Source organism: Budorcas taxicolor, chromosome 2 (genome assembly GCF_023091745.1).
Source record: "Budorcas taxicolor isolate Tak-1 chromosome 2, Takin1.1, whole genome shotgun sequence".
Classification (NCBI taxonomy): Eukaryota; Metazoa; Chordata; class Mammalia; order Artiodactyla; family Bovidae; genus Budorcas; species Budorcas taxicolor.
In genome coordinates, this window is record NC_068911.1 from 3,408,963 (window position 1) to 3,432,725 (window position 23,763).

At 55.6% G+C, this 23,763-nt stretch overlaps 1 protein-coding gene across 1 annotated transcript in view; it reads left to right on the plus strand.

Moving 5' to 3' along the window:
• The window catches only part of SDK1 (sidekick cell adhesion molecule 1), a 723,652-nt gene that overhangs the window by 626,593 nt on the left and 73,296 nt on the right, over positions 1–23,763 (plus strand). Inside the window, exons 23-25 of the mRNA XM_052636011.1 lie at positions 15,719–15,828; positions 17,455–17,605; positions 18,162–18,399. Of these exons, the coding sequence (XP_052491971.1) occupies positions 15,719–15,828; positions 17,455–17,605; positions 18,162–18,399 (499 nt within the window). The remainder of the gene's footprint in view (positions 1–15,718; positions 15,829–17,454; positions 17,606–18,161; positions 18,400–23,763) is intronic.

Here is a 23,763-nt window from a genome sequence, read left to right on the forward strand (position 1 = left end):
CTCCCTGTGTCAAGGCTCTTCACCTTAATCCCGTCTGCAGAGTCCCTTCTGTGCGGGGTGACCTGCCTACAGGCCCCAGGGTTCAGGGTATGGACCTCCGGGTTAGGGGAGATGCTTGCAGGGGCCTTATTCTGCCTAAAGGCTGCTCTCAGCCTTTTGCACACTCCTTCTGTGTTTATGTGGCTGAGTCTCTGGGCTCCGTCCCTAGGAATGGGATTTCGGGACCAACAGTGAGTGTAAACTTTCTAGCCGTTACCACAGCTTTCTGCTGCAGGTCGTACATGTTGCATTTCTATCAACTATATATAGAATTTTTGCCATGCCGAAAAAATTGATGTTTAATTTATCAGTCTTTTTTGCAAGCCTTTGGACGTTGAGGTCTTAGATTTCACCCAGCTTTTACTATCACTTCTGTGATTTCATGCTTGCATTCAGACCTCCATCCATTTGGAATTTGTTCTTTTATATGAATGATATGAATCCATATTTTATGATTTTGCAAGTAGCTGTGTCATTGTCTCAAAGCCGCCTATTGAGAAGTCCATTTCCCCCGCCTCCTCATTTGTAGCATTACATTCCCATGAGCAGGTGGGGCTGTTTCTGAAATCTTTATTCTGTTCTGTTAGTCTGGCTGTTCACGCAGTAGCTGCACTTTGTTTAATTAGCAAGGCTTTAGAGTGTGTTTCAGTGTGTGGTAAGGCCTTCACCGCCCCCGCCATCACACACATGCACGCGCGCACACGCCCTCACATGCACACACGCCCACACGTGCGCTGCCTGACTTATGCAGCGTTTCTCTCACCTTCCTCACGTCTCATGACGTCGAGTCTTTCTATCGTCTTTCCACGATACGTCTATTTTCATCAGGTGTTTTCTTCTTGGGAAGAGCACTGGGCTATCTCTTCTTACCTTCACTCTGCTCCCCAAAAGGCAGGGCAGCTGGGGGGGATCAGTGTGCCCCGAAAGCCATGATAGGAGGAATGTGGACTTTGTACCAGCCGCCCTGGCCCCCCTTTTCCTGCCCTCTTTGCCAGCTCCGGGGTCCTGGGCGTGTTTAACTCCTGTGCCAGCCTCAGGGTCCTCACCTGGAAACAGGGCCAGCAGTGCTGTCGCAAGGCCGGCATGAGAATTAATGGGCATCTGTGCATCTGAAATGGCTTTTTCTGGCTGTTGCTGGCCTGTAGGGTCACAGCTGATTTTGGAATTTTTTTTTTTAATTTAATGAACTCTCACGTGTTCTTGGGCTTCCCTGGTAGCTCAGCTGGTGAAGAATCGGCCTGCAAGATCCCGGTTTGATTCCTGGGTGGGTTGGAAAGGTCCCCTGGAAAAGGAATAGGCTACCCACCCCAGTATTCGGGGGCTTCCCTGGTGGCTCAGATGGTAAAGAATCTGCCTGCAACACAGGAGACGTGGGTTTCATCCCTGGGTCGGGAAGATCCCCTGGAGGACGATATGGCAACGCACTCCAGTATTCTTGCCTGGAGAACTCCATGGACAGAGGAGGCTGGCAGGCTACAGTCCATGGGGTCGCGAAGAGTCAGACGTGACTGAGCAACTAAACAAATGTGTTCTAAGCGCTCTTACACGTTCACTCCTTTAATCCTCGTACTGACTATGAGGAGGTCACTGTGACCCCCTCCTGCAGACAAGACGCGAGGGACTGAATTGCACAGTTCAGCCCAGGAACGGAGGCGGCCGGAGTGGCCTGGCCCCAGCGCCCACCTGAGGCTACGACTGTGTCATAGCCCAGCCCAGCACTGGGGTGTCACGGCCCAAAGCTCCGGGAATCTGCCGTTGGTTGGTTAATCCCACTGCCGTCTCTGTAAAGAAGCCACGTCACCTGCTGCCACTGCCAGTTTTACTTCTTCCCTTGAAACCTTCGTATCCTTCCTTTCCGTTTTTTGTTTTTATTTATTGTCCTCAATGGACGGTCTAGAACCCCCCATATCATATTGAGTCAGAGCAGTGACAGAACAACCTTTGTCTTATTACTGACTTTAAAGAAATTCGGTTAAGGTTTTATTATCAAGCCTGACATTTACAACATTTATGGTTGGTTTTGTGGGGAATTTTTGGTATTTTGTTTTTACAGCTAGCTTGTATTGGGTTAAGACAATTCTTTTCTAATCCTGCTTTGCTAGGAGTTGCTTTGGGGAATTTTGGGGATAAAAAAAAACTCACAAAGAAGTGTGATTCTGCCACACTGTGCCTTGCATCTATCAAGTTGTTCATGTTTTTTCATCTTTTGTCTGCTGGTGAGATGATTTAGGTTGATGTTCTAATGTTCGCTAGTCCCAGTGTTTCTGAGATAAATGCAATTTGATGTTTATAGTGTTTGATTCAATTTGGGTTTAAGATTTTTGTATCCATGTTCATAAGTGAACTTGGCCTTTTCTGGCTGTTGGTTTGGCTCTGAAAATTGAGTTTACTTTCTCACCAGTTTTCGTAAATAATGTGATTGCTCTGAAGGGGGAGGTGAGAGGCAGGGGTGCTGACACCCCGACCTCGCCAGCACAGACAGGAACCTGGAGATCATCTTCCTAAGGTTCCTGGGGTTCTCCATCCCAGCTGTGCTTTGGCGGGTGGGCAGATTTTAGCACCCAGAGCCCCCGTCCCCCGCTACACACAAATCAGTTCATCAGCAGCTCCAGGTCCAGGCACCTTCCTGTTTGTAGGTAAACAAGATGACATGGGTCCCCTGGGTGACACAGCAAGTTAAAAGCTACCATCTCCTGCTTGGGTGTCCTGGGGGCCCCTGCGCAGGGCCTGGAGGGGCAGTGTCAGTGATCCAGCCTCTTCTCAGCTCTCTGCCTGGAGGTTCCGAGGCTCCGGCTCCCTGGGGAAGACGATCTGGGCGGGCTCCCTGCCACTTCCCCAGGCTGCACCCAGTGTCTCAGAGCAGCCCCAGTGGGGCAGAGTCACAGCTCAGAGTGCTCACCGCCAGCTCCCCATCAGCCTGTAGCCACCTCTTAAAAGTTTGGGGTTGCCCTGAATTCATGTTTACCTTTCACCTTGAAAGTATTTCACAACTGCATAAAACTTGCTAGAATACCACAAAGAAACAACCCTCCACCCACCCAAACACTCCATCTGAGTTTTGTCAGTTGTCCCTGAATGTCCTCGGTAGCAAAAAGCTCCAGCCCAGGACCGCTCGCCACGCCTGGCTGTCCTGGCTGTCCTTCCCCACCACCTGCGCTCGCTCCTCGGTCGTTCTCGACTTCCTTGACGTTGACGATGTCAGAGATCACAGGCCATTCATTTCCCAGAATATCCCTCAATTGGAGTCACGCATTTCTCCATGATTAGACCCAGATTATGCGTCTGTGGTCAGAATGTCGCCAAAGTGGTGCTGAGTTCTTTGCGCTGCGTCCTGTTGTGTTTAGCGTGCTGTGGAAAGGCCCCATCTGTGGGGGAGCTGGTTTTGGTCACCCAGTTCTCTCGCCTTCACAGTGAGTGAGTATCCTGTGGGAGATGCTTCCAGATTGTGTGGAAATCTCATTCTCCGTTCCACCCACCTCCTAGAGAATCATTCCCTGATTAGGTCTTGCCAGAATTAATTAGTATAATGAGGCGCCCAGTTGTGACCTTTCTAATTCAATTGTTTCTTCTACATGTATTGACTGGACTTTTATTGTTTTCCTTTTTTTTAAGCTTTCTCTTCTCACTTGTTTGTTTACCTCAGTGTGGACCTTACATGACACATTATAATCCGTTCCGATCATCGTCTATGTCAGTGTGGGAGGCCCTCCCTCCTTCTCACAAGTTCCGGTTATTCCAAGGCTCTCCTCACTTTCTGGCACGAGATGTTCTAGTTCACTCACTCCTTCCTCTTCTTTCTCAGCCATTTCTCTGAGGAGCTTTGGACCCTTTCTGTGGAGAGTGGTATTCAGAAACCAAGACCTGGGCCCTGGAGGTGCTCACGGCTCCTGGGGTGCCACTTCTCCCAGACCCTGCTCACAGGTCCACCCCCAGGTCTGTGTGTCTGTCTGCATAAGCTGAGAAGCGCTGGCTCACAGCAGCACCTCCAGATACAGTTCACTGTGTGTGTGTGTGTGTGTGTGTGTGTGTGTGTGTGTGAGTGTGTGTGAGCGTTTGTTGCTCAGTTGTGTTCAACTCTTTGTGACCCCATGGACTGTAGCCCACCAGGCTCCTCTGTCCATGGGATTCTCCAGGCAAGAATACTGGAGTGGGCAGCTGTTCCCTTCTCCAGGGGCTCTTCCCGACCCAGGGATGAAGCCCAGGCCTCCCACATTGCAGGCGGATTCTTTATGGTCTGAGCCACCAGGGATGCACACCGTTCAGCACCATCGCTTCACTCAGGCCTCCACCTCCGCACTGACAGCAGCCTGACTTTTCTCCCAGTGCTCTCATTCTGTGTCCTTACTTGCTGAATCCCCCGTGTGTGGCCCATCCTCTGAGATGACCAGCCTGCTTGGACACCTTCCCTGCACGGGTCCTGACTGGGCTCCTTGGCACTGTGCTTCCAGAAGGAAGAATGAAAGCTGCCCTAAGAATTTTAGCTTGCAAACTTAAGTTATCAAAACCTAAAGTTGGCCATTGTCTCTCTCTTCCTCCCAGTGATACAAGATTCTAAAGCTCTTCATTCCAGTTGGGGCATACTTGTGCCCAGCATTTCCGTCCCACCTTTTCTTTCTGTATCTCCAAAGGCTGTGATGCCTGTTAGCACCTCTTCTTACAGTCGGTGCTTGCTGAGCTTCCACGGCCAGTTTGCCTGCAGCCTCACTTCCCGCTCTGTCGGCCTCCGCCACGTGCCTTTCTCCCCCGCATGCTCAGCTGTTCATCGCTTATGCGTCCCTTACACTCCGTCCAGCTCTGCTCTGGCTCCCGGGTGGGAGGTTATCTGGTCTGCCGAATCTTCAGAACTGGATGTCCCTTCAAAATAGTTTGTCTAAAATATTTTAATATTAACTCAGCAAGTCTGAAAATTCTCGTAGTGGTATAGACGGTTGGAACTTCAAAACCAGAAAGGAAATGTTTTCCCCTGAAATTCGTTATCCGAACCATTTGTGTTTCAATGTTCCTAGCGAGTAAATGTTCATCTATAAAAAGAAACTTGGATCCAACCCACAGGGGTAAGGCTTACAGACGTTTCCTGGCCAAGAGGAGACTGGAGGATACTTGTTGGCATTCCATCACTAGGTGCCTAGGGGGCCCTGAGCCACCCCCGTCCCGGAGCTGACACACACTCGGCCTCTGTGACGACCCCGCCTGCCTCGCGGACGAGACGCCACGCTCCTCAGTCCTCCACACCGGCCCCGTCAGCAGGCCGCCGCGGGTGTGGGCTGCGCTCGTCCATCTGTTGATCGAATTAGTCGGAGCTGGTTTTCATTCATACACTAAGTTATCCCAAGAAAATCTCACAATGATGTGGCGAAGGTTAGCATGGATGTCCACTTTGGAGCAAACGAATCCTGCTCTTATTTATGAACTGCTCCTAAGTAGCCCCTAAGGCATGTTGCAGCAGGGTGTTCATTCAAAGCTCAATGAAGGGGGCTCCCCTGGTGGCTCAGGGGGAAGGAACCTGCCTGCCAAGGCAGGAGACACAGGCTTGGTCCCTGACCCAGGAAGATCCCACACGCAGGGCAGCCAAGCCTGTGGGCCACACCTGTGCTCTAGAGTCCATGCCCTACAAGGAGAGAAGCCGCAACAGCGCGAAGTTCACGCACCACATCTGGAGAGTAGCCCCACTCGCCGCAGCCAGAGAAAGCCGTGCAGCAGCGAGGACCCAGCCCAGCGGGAAAAAATAATAGTAATGAAGGAACAGGCATCTCTTTAAAGGTCTTGGAAGGCCCTTCGTTGCTAGGCCGGTGTTCAGCTATCTCAGACTGAAGGCAGAACACTCTCCGACCCACCCCGCTCCCCTGCTAACACATGCGTGGCCCGTCCGGGGACTGAACAGACCCGCCCCTGAGACCCTTCGAGAGGCTCCGTCACTCCTCTCCTTGTATCAGCACCACCTTCCTGGCCATCATCACCTTCCACGCGTCGCCCTCTGACTCACCCCCGGGGAAGGGCCACGGACAAGGGCCCCGGGGACCACAGTGTGGAGAACGACCCTGTTGGTGGTGCAGAGGCCGTCCGCACAGGCTTCGGGACCAGAGAAGCTGGCCTGGAGCCCCTGCTCTGCCCTCCCGGCTGGGTGGCTCTAGGGGAATCGCTTGTTCAGGTGCCTTCACCGCAGAGCGGGACTGACGGCAGCCGTCTCGAGGGCTGCTGGGGCGTCAGGACATGTGGGCATGTTCGCATATCCTGGGAGTGCGTGGGTCCATGCTCTGTGGACACGAGAGACTTTATGAGCGGAGTCTCCTCTGAGAAGCCTGTCAGCGCCTCAGGGCAGGGGGAAGCCGTGTCCACATCACACTGCCCCTCAGGGAGCCTCGGCGCACCCCCGCTATTCCTCTGAGAATGTCTGGGCACATTCCCTGGCCCAGGCAGGCTCCACACTTTCTAAACTCGGCACACTGGGGCCCTGGAGACCATGAGGGGTGTATATGAAGCCTTCTGGAGCATTCCACACCTCATTCCCTTCGCACGGGTGTGGATCAAGCCCAGGCAGCTGCTCTCTGCGCTCCCCCGGTCACTCATCTGAGAAATGGTCACCGCCTCCTGCCCCGTGCCTGGCCGCGGGCTGGGATCCCCGGAGCAATGAGGCTCAGGGGCACGCGGGCCAGTGAGTTGTCGGCCACTCAGCGATTCATCGCGTGGAAAGCAGGGGAGCAATTTATAGAGGTGTGCTCGGGGCGCTGGCTGAGGAAGGAGGCCTGAGTCCATTCAGGTGGCTGCGGAGGTCCACAGAGAGGGTGGCATCCTGGCCCACCCCCCAGGGACCACGGCCACTAGCCAGGGAGAGCGGAGGGCAGCCGGGCAGCCTCTGGGAGCCAGGACCGGGCTGTGCCAAGCACTTCATGACGGGGCCGCCTCTGCTCTCCTTCCTCTGATCCATTGTGTTTGCAGAAGTTTCTTTTGAATTCTGCCCGCTGTTTAAGTGTGCCGATAAGGTTGCCTCCTTGGGGTTGTCGCCAGTGAACTGTGGAATCAAAGACCCTCATCATTGGAGGAGCCCCCTTGAAGGGCCTGAAATAAGCTGATGCCCAGAGGTGGGTTAGTAAGATTGTGAACTGCGGTTTTCCCAGGTACCTCTGGCCCTGCACGGCTTCACTTGATTAGTAACCTTCGACTGGAGAGTGAGCACAGCCTCTCTTTCCACGTTTTCATGGCGCACCCGGAGAGCAGCGACTGCAGCCGGCACGTCTTTTCCCTGCTCCCGCGCCCGCCTGCCCACCTGCCCAGAGCCCCTGCACCCACCCCCCAGCACAGCCGTGGGCTGAGCTCTAATAGCCAGAGTCACCCCAGCTGCTCCCAAGCCTGCTCTGAGCGTGGTTTTCTGCCATGAAGATGCTGGTGGTAGCGCCTGGGTGCAGATAAAAACTGTCTCCATCGGAAAGAGGGAAGAAAAAAAAAAGCCCACTTAGTGTGTATTTGTGCATAATAGTAGCCATTTTCTCAACGGGAATGGTTTCAGGGAGTGTTATGTGCTCATAAAACACAGCACGGCCTCTGTTGCTGGTCTCGGTAACTAAAGAGCAGCTGGGGTGGAGGGCCGGGGCCCGGGTCAGGGCTCCTGCAGAGGCCCGAGGCAGTCGATGCGGCTCAGGGCTAGCAGGTGGGGACCCACCTTCCTTCCACAGGGAAGTTGGGGTGGGGCGGGGGTTCTGTCTTCCCCCACCCCTCACCCCAAGGACGGATCCAGGCTGAAGAGTGGAAGCCTGGCCTTCGTTTCCTCTCCTGCTGGCCGACACGCTTCTCCAGAGAAAGCTGGACGAGTCCTGTGGCCTCAGGGGCTTGGCTCCCTCAGGATAATGCTGAGAGAAGGACACGGCATTGAGACCCTCCACGCTGGCTCATATGTTCTGAGTACTTAATAAACACAAGCAGATGAGAAAATTGTGCAAGTGAAGGCAAGTGTTTGGACTCAAAGAGAGCGGCCTGCGGCAGCATGGCTCCAAGGAAGGACTGTCCCTGCCCTGGGAGTGCTCTTGGGACGGGCCTGTGCAGAGTGCACAGCTCGGCCCAGAAAGTACTGCCATCAAGCCGGCTGCCAGGGCCAGGCCGGGCCCACCTGCCCACCCGAGGGCAGCATCCTGACGCTCAGCTCGGGAGGTGCTGGACTTCCGTGGTCTCCAGTCAGAGAACCGAGGTGGCCCACATCCCCGGCGGGGGAGGAGGGGTGCTGGTCAGGAGGAGCAGCTCCCGCGGCCAGAAGCCAGCCCAGCTTGAGTCAGTTGAGCATCCAGAGCGTCCAGGAGCTGGTGGGGGAATCTATTCACGTGGAACCAGGACCAGGCCACATCGGCCGTTCCCGGTGCCCGCCCCCGGGAGACTGTCCACCCTTTGCCTGTGTGTCCGTCCACCTGGCGGCCTGCCACCTCCCACGGCATGTCCTGTCTCCGCCAGGGTCACAGGCCAGATGTTCTTTGTCTCATCTCCTCGAGCGCTGGAGTTGGGGATTTCTAATCGCTGATTTTATCTCCTCCTTCCCTCGTCACGGGTGGTCAGTGCTGTCTGCGGCCCTTCCGACAAGCGGGTGTCAACATCACAGTTGTCATACGCCTTCACTGTGATGGAGTTTCTTTTTCATAATAGGAAGGAAAAGAGCAGCATTATTTCTGAGCGGTTGTCAAGTGTGCACATGAGCGCTGTCATCACTGACGGCTCCTTCAGGGGTGGCTCGGCCGTCAGATAGAGTCGCCGAGATGGGAGCAGCTCAGTTCCAGGGTGACGCCTCTGCCCGAGCGCGTGTGTGCCGCGGGGATGGGCTTCAGGAGTGGCTCGGCCATCAGATAGAGTCGCCGAGATGGGAGCAGCTCGGTTCCAGTGTGACGCCTCTGCCCGAGCGCGTGCGTGCCGCGGGTATGGGTGACAATGACATGCATGCTCGGATATTTCAGTGTTTGTTGTTTGCTTGGTTGTCCATAATAACGCCCTTGTGTTGACTTTCCTCTCTCATTTCTCGACTTGCGTAGGAAGACTGTACAAGATGGATGGTTTGAAGGGGCTTTTTTGTTCGTTAAGTCTATCAGGTCCTTTCTTCCTCCTATTATGGGACTTTTTAACAGACCACAGGAGAAGGAAATACCGCAGCCTAAGGGACAACTCAAGTACAACCGAGGAAAGCGCTTTACGACAGATGTCACTTTCAAGAAATAGAGGTCAGCATCCGTATAAATCGCCCCTGTCAGACTGAGTTAAATTTTATGGGAGTCATGTTTTCCTGTTCTTTTGGAGACTCACTCAGATTCTTTCATCCTGATTCTCTTGTTGGGATTTTAGATTTGCCTATACGCTTCATTTTTCCCATCATTAGGCTTTGTGTTTGCTTCTTCCAGTCAGCCATTCATCCAGCAAACACTTACTGAGCCCCTGCTGTGATATTGGTTCCCGGACTGATGCCACATACTAGATTACAAAGACAGACAGCTTTCAGCCCCCGCCTCTAGAAATCCACAACTGGGGGAGTGGGTAGGAGGAATGATTGAGATGTAATAATCAATAAAATGAGGCTTGTGAGAACTGTTAAGAAAAAAAAAAAGTGTTGCCAAGACAGCCTTGGAAAGAAAATGGGTAACAGAGTGGGATAATCAAGGAGGGCTCCATGTAGGAGGTGAACTTTTTTTAGCCAGATGGGGAGCAGGACACTCCAAGCAGAGAAAATAGCAGAGTGACAGGCGCATGGCCCCCCAGTTGTTTTAAAATGTAAATTTTATTATTATTTGGGTAGAGTGAAGCCAGGGCGTCAGGAGACGACTGCCTGGAAAGATTGTTTGTTACTCACAGTTCCCGAGAGGAGGGGGCAGGCAGAGCCACACGGGGAGACCCCAGGGCGGCTGGAGGCAGAGGGAGGGAGGTTCAGTGCAGACCAGAGGCCTCACTGAGGTTTCTGCGGAAGGAGTGGACAAGGCGGGGTGGGCAGGCTGAGGACTGGCTGGTCTGGATCGTTCCTGCAGGCTCCGGGGCACAGGGCCCATCCTGGTTGCGTGGAACCTGCCCAGGGTGGAGAGGACAGGTGGACAGTGGCCCAGAGGGTGTGAGCCCATGGAGGAGGTGTGAGCGGTGGGCTCTGGGTTGGCTGATTTGCACAGGGAGGCGTGCTCACGGCTGAGCCGTTTACTGTCTCTAGGACCCAGCTGCCCAGGGAGGGGCGGTCCCTGCAGGGTCAGCAAGGCCCCAGTGTCAGGGTCTTTGATACAGAGCGAGAGCTGTGGCTGGTACGCGCGGGGAAGGCTGAGCCGCGGCGTGGTTGGGCAGCTGGGCATGAGCAGGCAATGATGGGAGCAGGCACCAGAGGGGAGGAGGGAGCCGATGTGAGGCCTGCAAGGCCTTGCTGAGGGGACTGTGTTCCTGAGAACCTGAGTCTCCCAATCTCTGAGCCTCAGCCAGGGTGTCCCAGCGCTCCACACGCTTCCCCCGTCAGCGTCTCCCAGTGGGCCTTCAGGGCTGTCCTGTGGTCCCCACTCCAAGGCCAGGGGCCCGCATCACATGAGCAGAAGGTGGGGCTTCTCGGGTTCCTGCCCTTTTCCCAGCCCCCTAGACTCCCACCCCACCTCACTTCATCAGTGATGGCACACAACCCTCGCCGGCATCTCGGGATCTTAGCAAGTGGCACGACACCCGCACAGGGTTCGTGGAGATGTGGGCAGGTCCTGTTTGCCCTAGAGAGGGGGCGTGTCTAAGGGACAGAAGCGTCAGACACAGAAAAGTCCCCCGGAAGCTCGTGAGGGATCCTGGGAGGCCAGCTTCACATGAGGGCTGAGCAGGAGCTGGATGCCCAGCTCCCTCAGTGGCTCCAGGGAGACGGCGGCTCCAGGCTGGTCCCACACCTCCTTCCCCACCCCGAGTCATAGCGCAGCTGTTTGGTGGGGGGCTCGGGCCATGCACAGTGGGTCTACAGACTCCAGGAAGGCTGGCCCCCAGGGGCCCCCAGTGCAGGGACGGTCCTGGGTCCACAGTAGATTCCAGGGGAAGCGTCTTCTTGGGATGGGGGGACTTTGTGGAAAAACTGGTTCCTAGGAGGATATTTCAGGGGGAGTGTGAATAAAGTGGTAGGAACCCCAGCACCCGCGGGAGGTAAGAGAAGGAAGGCCGGGCAGTGGAGAAGGCCCTGGGCCATCCTTGCGGCCCGGCGGTGAGCCAGGCTCGCGTCTGCAGTCGTCACGGCTGTTCACTGGTGCAGGGGCCGGGGGACAAAGCCCTGAGCCTCTGGAACGGTCGCGTCACAATCCTCCTGCCTCTGAAGACAGAAGGAATATGAAATAGCTAAAAAGTAAATGAATCACCAAGGATCACGATCGGAGGAGGGAGGAAGCCGGCCTCGGGCTGCTTCCCAGCAGGAACCTCCACACAAGCTGGTGTCAGGCAGTGCGGGGTGGGCGGGGGAGCTCATTAGGGTCGCAGGCTGCCCGGACTCTTCGCGAGCTGGCCTTGAGCCCCGTCCAGGTCTGAGTCCTGGCCTGGTTGTGCTGCAGTCTGCCAGAGGGGCCAGCGGGGCGGCCCATCTGAGCCCCTCCTCCGCGTCCCCAGCTGCCTCTCTGGGCGGCCGGGTGTGGGGACGCCGCTCAGACCACAGGCTGCTGGACGGGCGGGTTTTCCTGCTCACTCCAGCGCTCGGCTCAGCACGCTTCCATGCCATGGATTCTGGAGCTTTCCCTGTCCTCCACTCTGCATAAGAACAGGGCCCCCTCCACCTCTCCCCTCCCGGCCCACAGCTCAGCTCCACGTGCCCCCTCTGCACTCGCTGTCCCCTTGTGGACGAGGTTAATGCCTCTCCTCTGAGTAGCCATCGATCCCCGGCCCCCTGGGATGCTGAGCTCATCAGGGCTGCAGGCGGCTGGGGCGCTGGAGGTCCTGCCCGGTGGCTGGTTTCCACCTGACTTCTCAGAGGCAGGGGCTTCCCAGAGCAGGCAACTCGGCAACCCTGATGAAAAACCCACTCAGCAGGGGACCCCAGGCATTCAAAGGGAAGGCGGGTCTGAAGGAGCCCCGCCTCCCGGGGGTGCCAAGTGCCTGCCAGGGTTGGGGACAGCAGCCCAGAGCCCTACCCAGAGGAGGCAGGAGACGGCAACTCCTGGGGCTTCAGCACAGGACGCAGGGCTCCCCATGGATGCTCACGACTGCCCCCCGCCGAGCAGCATTTGAGATGTATGGCATCTCTGCTCTCGTCCTAAGTATTGCAAAGTGCTGTTTGTTAGCTTTAAAAGAAAAAGAAGCAAAAAAAAAAAAAAATTGTCAAAACCCCAGCCTCCCCGTTGAGCTCTGATTGTTTTATCTTTAAAGAATTCCTCCGCACCCCCTGCCCAGCACATCATTAGTGAGCGCTGGTTACTTCTAGAACTCTCCTTCCTGACGGTCTTGGAATCTAAGCTGAGAGCCTGAGGAGCCCAGCAGGAAACACAGTCTTTGGCTCCTTGCGGAGAAGCACCCCCCTCTCTACTCCACATGTAAACCGCTTGTTACAGAAACTCGACCCCCCACCCCTGAGGTCTGGAGCCCCAGTTACGTTCTCTGATCATTAGTTTTGGAGCTCAGCGCTAGGCAGCCCATTTCAACACTGATTTTGAAATCATGCACGTTTTTTTGTATTAACACAGTCATCCGTATGTTAATAAGCTGACGGGTCTGGCCCTGAGTTTGGGCTGGACCCCGGTGGGGTGCTGGGGCTTCGGTGGTGAGCCAGACTCTGAACCCCCCCTCAGGGGCTCATGGAACAAGGGACAACAGAGGGGAAGATGCCTTGGGAAGGAGGCGGGAGGGGGGCGCACCCCGCGGGGACCCCGGACAGGGTGTGGACAGTGAGGACGCAGACTGCGCGGGAGGTGCCTTCTGCTGTGGCTTAGAGGCTCCGCTGCGGGGCCGCTGTGCCCGCACCCGTGGCCCGGGAACGCTGCGTGCCCCGAGCCAGAGGCAGGCCAGGGCCCTGTGAGTGAGCCCGCCTGAGTCCCCTCTGTCTGAAGGCCGCTGATGGCCTCTGACTCGCGCATCAGGGTCCGGCCCAGACGCTGCCAACTGAGGTGCACAGCTGCAGAAACCGCAGGCTCAGAGGTCGCCGCGCGTCGCCCTTCTGACCAGCGTCACACCAGGTGCGGCCGTCTCCTCGCAGCCCCCTGCCTCTCTAGGCTCCAGACCGCCCCTCGGGTGCTCTCCTCGAGCCCCGCACCGCCCGCCGCTCTCTCACCCGCGAGCACAGGGAACCTTTGCCTGGCGCCGCTTCTGAGTGAGCCTGGACGTGACCAGCCGTGCGTCACAGAAGGTGCCGGAGGGCACGGAATTAGGGCATCGCCTTCTGTGGCCTGTTTCGGGGGTGGGGGGGGTCCTGTTCACGGAGACGTCTCGAAGGCCCGGATTCGGTCCAGATTCCAAGGACTTCATCCTGAAGGCCCAGTTTCTGTCCAGATTCCAAGGACGTCGCCGACTTCGTGGAGAAGAACAGAGGGCGGACGTGTTTTCAGAAGGTTCGGGTGTTGAGACTGTGTGATGCTGTTGAGTCACGACAGACAGGCCCACAGGGAGAACGGCCAGCGGGTCCACGTGGCCGTGAAGCACCCACCTGAGCCCTAATGATGCGGCCTCCGTTCAGATCCAAGTCTTTTAAAAAAGAGCGGTAGATGAGGACGGAAATGTGACTTGGGTACCCCAGCCCTGCAGTCGTAGGTTACACTCTGCAGAACAAAAGCCCCACGGCCAACCTGCAGCACCTCCTGTGGGGTCACATGCTGAGGCCGGGGAGACCTGGGCCCCCGAGCGCCAGGCCCTGGACCCCGGCCGCCCTCCTCCTGATGTCCCTACCCGTCCAGCCGCTCGCTGCTTCGCTGCCCCCGAGCTCAGCGCCCACTCTGACATCCTGATCTTTTCCCCACCGTGCTCTTGGCTGGTCACTGCCTTTTGTACTTTTGATGTTTTCTCATTGAGGTGAAATTCGTGGCGAACATAAAGTTGACCACGTCAAAGTGTACGGTTCATGGATTGGTGCCTCCAATCCAGCCTCCACCCCCACCTGGGGCCGAAACGTTTCCAGGCTCCCCAGACGATGCCGCGCCTGCCTCCCCCGCCCTGGTGCCCAGCCGTCTGCTGGGGGTCCACCTGTCCTGAGTATTTTATGAGATGGGATCACTCGGCATGTGGCCTGCGGGTCTGGTTCCTCTTGGCATCACGCCTTCAAGGCCCGCCTGCGGTGCGGCAGGGGTCAGCGCTCCACCCCTTCTGCGGCCGGGCAGCATCCGTCCTGGGGCTGCACCCGTTTCCCCATCGACCATCGACGGGCACTTGCGTGCTTCCCCCCGGGGCTGCTGTGAGCAGAGCATCCATGAACGTGTGCGCACAAAGGTTGGAGAGCCAGCTTGCACTTCTTCGGGGTATAGACCCAGAAGTGAGGTTGCTGGGTCACGTGGTGGTTCTGAGTTTAACTGCTGGAGGACCTGCCAAGCCGTTTTGACGTTGTGAATGGAGAGGGTTTAGAGTTTTGTGTTTCGTTTCCCTGGGACTCAGGCCGCCCAGCCCCATGTTTGCTGTCCCCTCTGGTCTTGCCCGTCTCCAGTCCACCAAGGTCCTTCTGAATCCTCATGCCACCCCACCGTGGCCGCCTGCCAGCTTGGTTTCTCTGCAGACGTTGCAAGCGCATTTCCTGTGCTGTCCCTGAAGCCATCTGTGGGGGTGTCGCCTGCATGGGCCCTGGCCAGCCCGCCTTGGCACTGCCTGCTTGGCCTGAGGCTCTCCGTGCCCACAGCCCTCCGTCTGCAGGTGTCCCCGGGCCCCCGACCCCCCAAGCCTGCACAGGCCCTGCACCTGCCTGGACGGGGTGCAGGGACCTACAGAGAACGCGGGGGCTTCCCTGGCAGGTGGTGACCAGTGCCCCCTGCCCGCACCGTTGCCCTCTCGCGGGATCAGGTCCATTGGTCCACAGGGCAGAGAGTGCAAGTGGGGCAGTCAGACTGGCTTGGGCAGAGCTAGAAGCTGCTCGGATGAGGACGGGGATCAGGAGAGGTGTGGCTTGGGGTCAGGCCGGGTGGTCCTGGAAGGGCTGAAAATACCAGCTGGGCAGCTGACTAGCTGGGACTTCATGGACAGGGAATAAAATCAGCAGGAGGCAGTGTCAGGCAGGACAAGGGGACAGGAGGGGCTCAGGACAGAAGATGTTGGGTCAGCTGTGCCCCAAGGCAGGCTTTACCACCTCAGCTGGTTCCCAGGGCAGCAGCGGGGTCCCCTGCGCAGGAACCTCCAGAGGCCCAGCCAGCGGTGGCGTCTTCGGCGTGCGTTCGGGCAGAAGGGTCAGGGTGGAAGCAGAGGCACGGCGGGGGAAATGGCTCTGGACCCTCTGTGGGGACTCCCAGCCACTCGGGCCCCGTGGGGCTGGGCAGGTCTTCTCTGCCGGATGGTCCCCTGTCCACAGGGATGAAGGACATGAAGGCAGGTCCCGTCCCGAGCCCTTGGTCTGAGTCCCCGGGGCCAGGTATGCCCAGGCCCTGACCGAGAGCTGGTGACTGAAACCCCCAGACCCAGTGGTGGGGACAGAGGGGCCCCCGCTCGTAGGCGCAGGTCGGGGGGTGGGGGGTGTACGCTCACGGGAACGAACGCCCCCCGTGTGAGGGGTTGGCCAGCGGCCTCAGCCCCACGCGGTCCAGTGGGTCCCAGGCCTTCCGTCCTGCAGGTTGGAGCAGTCGGGGACGAGGAGGAGTGGGTCACCCTCTGTGAGGAGGAGAACGAGCCGGATGCCCAGATGCTGGAGATCCCGGACCTCACGCCCTACACTCACTACCGGTGAGAGCCGCCCGCCGGGGCCCTCTGTCCGCAGCGGTGAAACCCAGCTGCACGCATGCAAGCGAGATGCTTCTAGCTGCCGTAGCGGTAAACTGAGCTTTTCCGGCCACCAGATGCTGTCTGTTGAGTGTCATTCCCAGAGAGACTGTCCCTGCTGCCAGGCCAGCAGCGTCCCTTCCACCGGCTTCGCTGGCTGGGCAGCCAGCAGGCATGGCTGGTGCAGCAGGCTCGGCAGCCAAGGCTGGAGATGCAGATGTGTTCATTTTCTTCGCAGAACCCCACCTCCGGGGCTGTTAGGGTGCTGCGTGTGTCAACCCCACCTCCGGGGCTGTTAGGGTGCTGCGTGTGTGAACCCCACCTCCAGGGCTGCTAGGGCGCTGCGTGTGTGAACCCCACCTCCGGGGCTGCTAGGGCGCTGCGTGTGTGAACCCCACCTCCGGGGCTGTTAGGGTGCTGCGTGTGTGAACCCCACCTCCGGGGCTGTTAGGGTGCTGCGTGTGTGAACCCCACCTCGGGGGCTGTTAGGGTGCTGCGTGTGTGAACCCCACCTCCGGGGCTGTTAGGGTGCTGCGTGTGTGAACCCCACCTCCGGGGCTGTTAGGGTGCTGCGTGTGTGAACCCCACCTCCGGGGCTGTTAGGGCGCTGCGTGTGTGAACCCCACCTCCGGGGCTGTTAGGGCGCTGCGTGTGTGAACCCCACCTCCGGGGCTGTTAGGGCGCTGCGTGTGTGAACCCCACCTCCGGGGCTGCTAGGGCGCTGCGTGTGTGAACCCCACCTCGGGGGCTGTTAGGGTGCTGCGTGTGTGAACCCCACCTCCGGGGCTGTTAGGGTGCTGCGTGTGTGAACCCCACCTCCGGGGCTGTTAGGGTGCTGCGTGTGTGAACCCCACCTCCGGGGCTGTTAGGGTGCTGCGTGTGTGAACCCCACCTCCGGGGCTGTTAGGGTGCTGCGTGTGTGAACTCCACCTCCGGGGCTGTTAGGGTGCTGCGTGTGTGAACTCCACCTCTGGGGCTGTTAGGGTGCTGCGTGTGTGAAGAGCAGACGTCTTTGAAACACCTTCTGCCTCACCCTCCCTGGGTCCCGGAGGCATGGGTTTCACTAATCAAGCATTTAATGTGCCATTTAACCTTTGCCTCTTGAGCCTGAAACTTATCCAGGCAGTAAATCCTTGGCCCAAACAAAGGGCAGAGTGATGGCTGCTTGAGATGCTGTGCCTTCCCGTAAGATTGAGGAAAGAGATAGGATTTCCAGTTATCTCAGGTGCTGGGTGTGATAGCGGCACTGTCCTGCCAGGATGGATGCACTTCATGTGACCGGGGAACAAAAGACTGAGAATGACTAACTCAGGGAGTAAAAGGGGAAATTACATCTTTGTGAAGAACACTGTTTCAATACAATACCAAAGTGAGGGGTTTTGGTTTTTTTAAAAAAACCTAATGAGATGTGCTATTGAACCTAAGCTCATTTTAACATCCTTCCTAAGTTTAGAGCAGATGAATCAAGATTCACTTGTTTTTAGGGGAAAACATTCAGCGTAAAATGAGCTGCCGAGGTCCATGTTGTGCCGTGTGAAACTGGTGTGGGGTTTTGTTTCCTTCCATTTCCCGCGTCCCCTCTCCGTGCAGGTTCCGAATGAGGCAGGTGAACGTCGTGGGCGCCGGCCCCTTCAGTCAGTCCTCCCGGGTCATCCAGACGCTGCAGGCCCCCCCGGACGTGGCCCCCACCAGCATCACTGTCCGCACTGCCAGCGAGACTAGCCTGCGGCTCCGCTGGGTGGTGAGTCGGGGGTGTGGTGCTGTGGGGAGCCCGGAGCTTAGTTGTTGCTTCCTCCTGCCTTTGTCCAGGTCAAAGCTAATCTCGTCATTAAACCAAGAAGCAGTACACTCTACAATTAGTGTTGGATCTCAGACCATCCCCAGCTGTCTTAATTAGTAGCGTTACACACTGGCTTCTTGGAACCAAGACATATTCTTTAGGGAAGAAAGTCGACCATCCCGTGGGCTCGACCTATATAAGTCCTTAAGCTCGGTAGACATGGAATGGGTCTGAAGTATTTGTAAGAGAGCCAGCTTGATATTGAATCAGAACATTTGCTCACAAAATTAAGCCACAATATATTAAAAGAAATTAAGTCCAGCTAAAATTACTGACAAGGCTTCCTGTAATTAACAGAAGAAAAGTTCCAGGGGAAAGTAAAAAAGAAAAAGTCCAAGAATATTCACCCCAGTGTAGCTTTTCCATGGACTTGGCCCCATAAGGCAGGCTGGTGCTTGGGTACCCTCATGGGGGTGGTTCCGAGAGGGGCTCACCACAGACTGTTGTCCGCTTCCAGCCACTGCCAGACTCTCGGTACAATGGGAACCCCGAGTCCGTGGGCTACAGGGTCAAGTGGTGGTGCCCGGACCTGCCCTCTGTGGTGCAGACCCAAGTCATCAGTGACCGGCTGGAGCGGGAGTTCACGGTCGAGGGGCTGGAGGAGTGGACGGAGTACGCGCTGCAGATGCAGGCCTTCAATGCCATCGGCGCCGGGCCCTGGAGCGCGGCCGTGCGGGGCCGGACCCGGGAGTCGGGTGAGTCGGGGCCCTGGGCCCTCCCATGTCTCCTGCAGGAGGAGCTGAGCGGGCCCAGGCTCGTGGCATCTCACTGGCTCACCCTTAGCCCGCCCCACACCCCCTACCGCATCTTTCCTGAGGAATTAGGCCAGCCTGCCTCAGAGCCCATGACGCTGCTTTGCCTTTGATGATGGATTCTCCCAGGGGCTGGACTTGCGTTGCTGTCTTTAGTTAGGGGTGATTTTCACCACCAGCGATTGGAAGTAGGGGCATACGGAGACTCTGACGGGATCTTTATGGCGCACGGTGTTCAGGAATTCCTCCCGACAAAGTTGTGCATGTGGTGTGTTGAGACAGCTTCCTCTGCCCCAGAAAATAGACCCTCAAAAATTCTGTTGCTTTTTCACAACGGGAGTTTCTCTTTACAGTGTAAGGTGGGTGTGCCTGTCAATGAGTCCATGGGGTGATTTGAGGACCCAGGCTCTCCCATCCTGTAGACTAGCTGCCGTCTGCATGCAGTGGCCAGAGGGGCCAGATGAGCAAAGGCTGGGCACCTCTGCCTCTTGACACCTGCCCAGAGACGGCTCACAACCCTTTGCTTACTGCCAGGAAGGGAGGAGAGCTTCCAGAGGTCGCTGGGCAGATGCTCATCTTCTAGGTTCCACGGCCAGACTGGTCCACAGCAGTTTGCAGGACCCTTACTGGCCTGGTTTGAGCTTGTAGAAACTCAGAAAAGAGTGTTGCTGACACTCTTTCAAGACACACAAACCAGCTCTTTCCGAGGGTCTGAAATAGTGAGGTTTTCTCCTGAACAGAAAGACCATCTCTGCTCTTCAGCTCACCCCCACCCATGCTGTTCAGTGCTTGATGCACCAGGGAACTGCTTACCCTAGACCACGTGGGCTGTTAGAAGTCATGCTCTGAATACCTTCCTGACCTCCACCCAAGAGGGCTGAGAAAAAGGTGTAAAGTCTTGGGTTAGATGTCACGCTCAGAATACCTTCCTGACCTCCACCCAAGAGGGCTGAGACGAAGGTGGGAAGTCTGAAACAGGAAACCAGCTGCCTCAGGACTTCGCTATTTCCTCAGAGGCTTCCTGAGCCCAGGGCAAGTCCTGTCTTCTTCATGTCTTATGTTGTATACCTTAATCTTACACAGTGCTAAATACAAATCATACGTAACGTTGACTTGTTTGTGTAACATTGATTCTAAAGCTAGAAATAAATTTTCAGGTCTTTCATTATTAAAAGGAAGCATTAGAACTCTAAGTAGAGATTAAAATACCATTTAAAACAGTTTTTCTTAGGGAAAAAAAATAAAACACAACCATTCAGTAAAACACAATGATTGAGGTAAGAAGTAGGTTAGACACTGCGAAAGAGAGAATTGCCAAACTGGAAGCTGAAAATGAGTGAAAATCTCAAAATACAGCACAGAGACATTGACGCTGAAAGTACAATAGAGAAGTTAAAAGACATAAAGACTAGACTGAGAAGGTCCAATATACATTCAGTAAGATTCAGAAAGGGTGGGGGCAGGGGCACGGAGATGAGAGGGAGGAAATACGTAGAGATTATGGCTGAGAAATTACAGAATTGAGGTAAGACACTGTGCATCAGACTGAGGACATGAATCCTGAATAGAAAAGATAGAAATAAATCTGCACCGAATTGCCCCGCCCTTCAACTGCAAAATACCAAAGAGAAAATCTTAGAAACATCTGGACCCAGGACCTCTCACCTGCAAAGACCATTTGAAACCAACTTCTCGAGAACAACAGCGGGCAGGAGACAATGGAGTAATAATCTTGAAGGAACTGAAAGAAAGTAACTGTCAACCTCAAGCTCTGCACTTAGCCACAGCCTTTTGTTCAGAAAACAACAATGAAATATCACGTGAAGGTGAAGAAAGTGAAATTTTAAATGGAAAATAATATTTTGGGATAAGTTTTCAAAGAACACTCAACAAAGACAATGAAGGGCAAAATGACTGCCTTGAGAGTATCTTTTTGTAAAAATCTTTCTAGCTGCTGAAAAGCCATCCTTACAGTGGTCAGACAGAGGATCAGATGGTTGGGTGGTATCACCAGCTCAATGGACATGAGTTTGAGCAAACTCCAGGAGATAGTGGAGGACAGGGGCGCCTGGCGTGCTGCAGTCTATGGGGTCACAGAGAGTCAGACACGACTTAGCAACTGAACAACAACAACAAAAAAAACAGTGGTCAGAGGTCATCACTGCATTTGCTGAAGAGGGTGAAGGGGTCTCCAGGGCACGCTGGTGAAGAGTCACCTGCTGATGAAGTCAGACGGGGTCGGAGGGAACTGGAAGGAGAGGAAGCCTGCAGATCCTGGAACACGCAGCGCCTCCGCGATGAGAGCTGTATGTCCGTGCTTTAAGAAGCTCAGCGCACAGACATGCTGAAAGCCAGCCGTGGAAGCACCACGCAGAACTTCTCAAACCACATTTGCATGAAGAGTCCGGTTTTAATGTGCACTTGAGCTGGTTTCATGACTTCTTATGATGTATTATAAGGGTAAATGAGGCCCTTAAAATCAAAGACACTACATGAGGCACAGCTGGTGCTGAGAGAGAAGGAGCCCTGCAAAGGGGAGAGAAGAAAAGAAGGCGATGCATTTTAAAAGGTACTCTTTTTAATGAAAGGGGAGTTTCTAGGACTGTCTCAAAACTCAAGACACCAGGTTAGGAAGGAGTTGAATCTCCCTCAACTTACGTAATGTGCAAGAGTTTTTTCCCAAATCTTAAGAACATAAATATTTTGTAACTAAATGGCAGTTTTCCCTGGTGAGACTCGAATGGGCTGAAATTTTCATCATGAACACTACCGTTTGCTCAGCCTGTCTCCTCGTTGGGAACCCAGCTGTGTTCTGGGCACCGAGGCTGGGCTGCCACAATTGCCCAGTTGCCCTCACTCTCTGGGGACACAGCTGGCCTGCCAGTGTGTGGAGGCACATGTTACCTCGTCTTAGGAGGTCATCTGTTACATGCAGGTCTACATGAGAACTGGGCACTTACGGTCTCCACGAGGAACCACAGGAGACAGTTAAGGATTGAGAGGTGGCCAGTTTGCGTTGCTATGACGATGGCCTCTCTCTTTGCAGAGAGACGGAAATTTAGAACTTAACGCTAGTGTCTGGGTACAGTATACTTGCTCCTCTCACCTGGTTCTAAATAAAGTGGAAAATGAAGTCGGAAAATTGTAGGCTTACCTTCTCTTTGAATGATAAGTGACACCTTTAATTCACAACTGATGCAAGGTGCCAGCTTCTCGCTCAGTTTTTTTTTTTTTTTTAATAAAATAAGCATATGTGTCAGCAATGTCCTGGTAACCGCCTTGGAAGTTACAACACCGAGGGGGAGCCCCTGATGGGTGGAGGACACGAGTGGCACCCTGGGAGCCCCTGCAGAAGGTGGGGCCTCGGAGTGGTGTGTGCGGCCGGCCTGCTCCCTTCAGGGGGCTGAGTCCACCGGAAGCCAGGAGGATTCTCTCCCTGGGACACAAATCTGCTCAAGTGAATTACAGTGTTTTGTTGAATGACTGAATGATGGAATCAATGACCCTCTACTGACGTAGTTGGGAAGAAAAAGTTAATCAACCAGGTGAGCTGGCCAGCGTCTTCTCTCCAGAACTGTCGGGAAGGAAGACGCCTGTGCTCAGGACAGGCAAGCACCAACAGCAGCGTGTGTGTGTTGTGGGGGCATCAGCCAACCCATGTGGCAGCCAGTTCACGCCTGCGCTCCGAGGCCCATCAGTCAGCCTCGTCGGTCAGGCTCCGAGGCCCTTCAGTCAGCCTCGTCGGTCAGGCTCCGAGGCCCGTCAGTCAGCCTCGTCGGTCAGGCTCCGAGGCCCGTCAGTCAGCCTCGTCGGTCAGCCTCTGAGGCCCGTCAGTCAGCCTTGCAAGTGGACAAGGGGTAGGGGGTTCCCGCCTCCCAGGCGGTCAGGCCAGGGAAGCTGTCTTTCCAGGCCCAGCGCTCCCAGCAAGTGCCCCTGCAAGGTCCGGCCAGCCGCTGGGCCCTCTTTGGCCCCCCACCTCCATCCCAAACCTGCCGCTCGTGGAGCAGCCGGGACCAGCTGGCCAACAATGGAGAGCGTCTCCTCCAGGGCCTGCACAAGTCCTGTCATTTGTTTCTTAAAGACTTCGTTACAGCAGCCCCTCATTTCCTGGGGCTGCTGTAATCACGTGCCCCAGAGTGGTGGCTTCAAACAGCAGAAATGTATTCTCTCGAGGCTCTGAAGGCCAAAAGGTGGAGAAAGGGGTGTGAGCAGAGCTGAGCTCCCTCTGGAGGTGCCAGGAGGGGCAGTCCTTCCCCTTCCCAGCTTCTGGAAGCTCCCCAGCTGCGGCAGTACAAACCCAGTCCTGCCAGGGGTTGGCAGTCTCCCCACGTGCACGTCCGTCTCTTCTCACAGGGATGCCAGTCCTGCTGGAGTAGAGACCGCCTCACCCCCATGTGACCTCATCTGACCCATTACATCCACAGGGACCATATTTCCCAATAAGGTCACATTCTGGGCCCAGAGGGTCAGGACTCAGCATGGGAACTTGAAGGGACACAATTCAACCCACAGCAAAGACTACATCACTTTGGTATAGAAGCTCTAGGAAGCAGAGTTGGGGAGCAGTGGTGTTGTGCAAACATACGTTACTTTCTGTCTTCAGACTGACTACAGAGGGGCCTGCACAATGGCTGAGCAGAAAGAAGGGAGTGCTTACGTATGAGCGAGGGAGCGAGGGAGTGAGGGAGTGACAGAGGATGTGAAGGAATGAATGGGTGAATGAGTGAATGGATGGACGGGTGGAGGAGTGAGCCAGTCGGCCGGCTAGTCCTGGGGGTGGTCACTGAGAAGGTGTCGCAGCCCCATCACGTGTTCTGTGCCCGTGAGTTTCGTGAACTTGGCATGTTCTCCTTTTCGACCGTGGAGGTGCTGGGGGTGCTGACACTCCCTTTGGTCGGTGCCTGTCACCCCCTCCCCACAGAGGCACACCATGTGAGTCTCCCCTGCTCCCACCCCGGGTGCCGATCATAATCTCCCCTCCTCCCCTCTCCGCCTGCCTGTCCCCCACAAAGTCCGCGTTTAGAGAGGTCCGTGAACTGTGTCTGAAAGTGAGGATCCCATCTGAGATAAAAGCCACAGTTCTCGCCAGTCAATATAAGAATGAGACAAGCTAATTTTCTCTCTGGGTGGACTCGGGTAACATGGAGCTCCTAAGTACCCAGGATTTATGGGATTTGTTGCTAATATTAAGGAGATGTACATTTCCGTGATACCCCTGCAGGTATAATCTGATCACTGCAAAAATGCTCAGAGTGCATTGCTATTTCAAGGACAACTTGATTAGAAGGGTGAAAATTAGACCTTTAT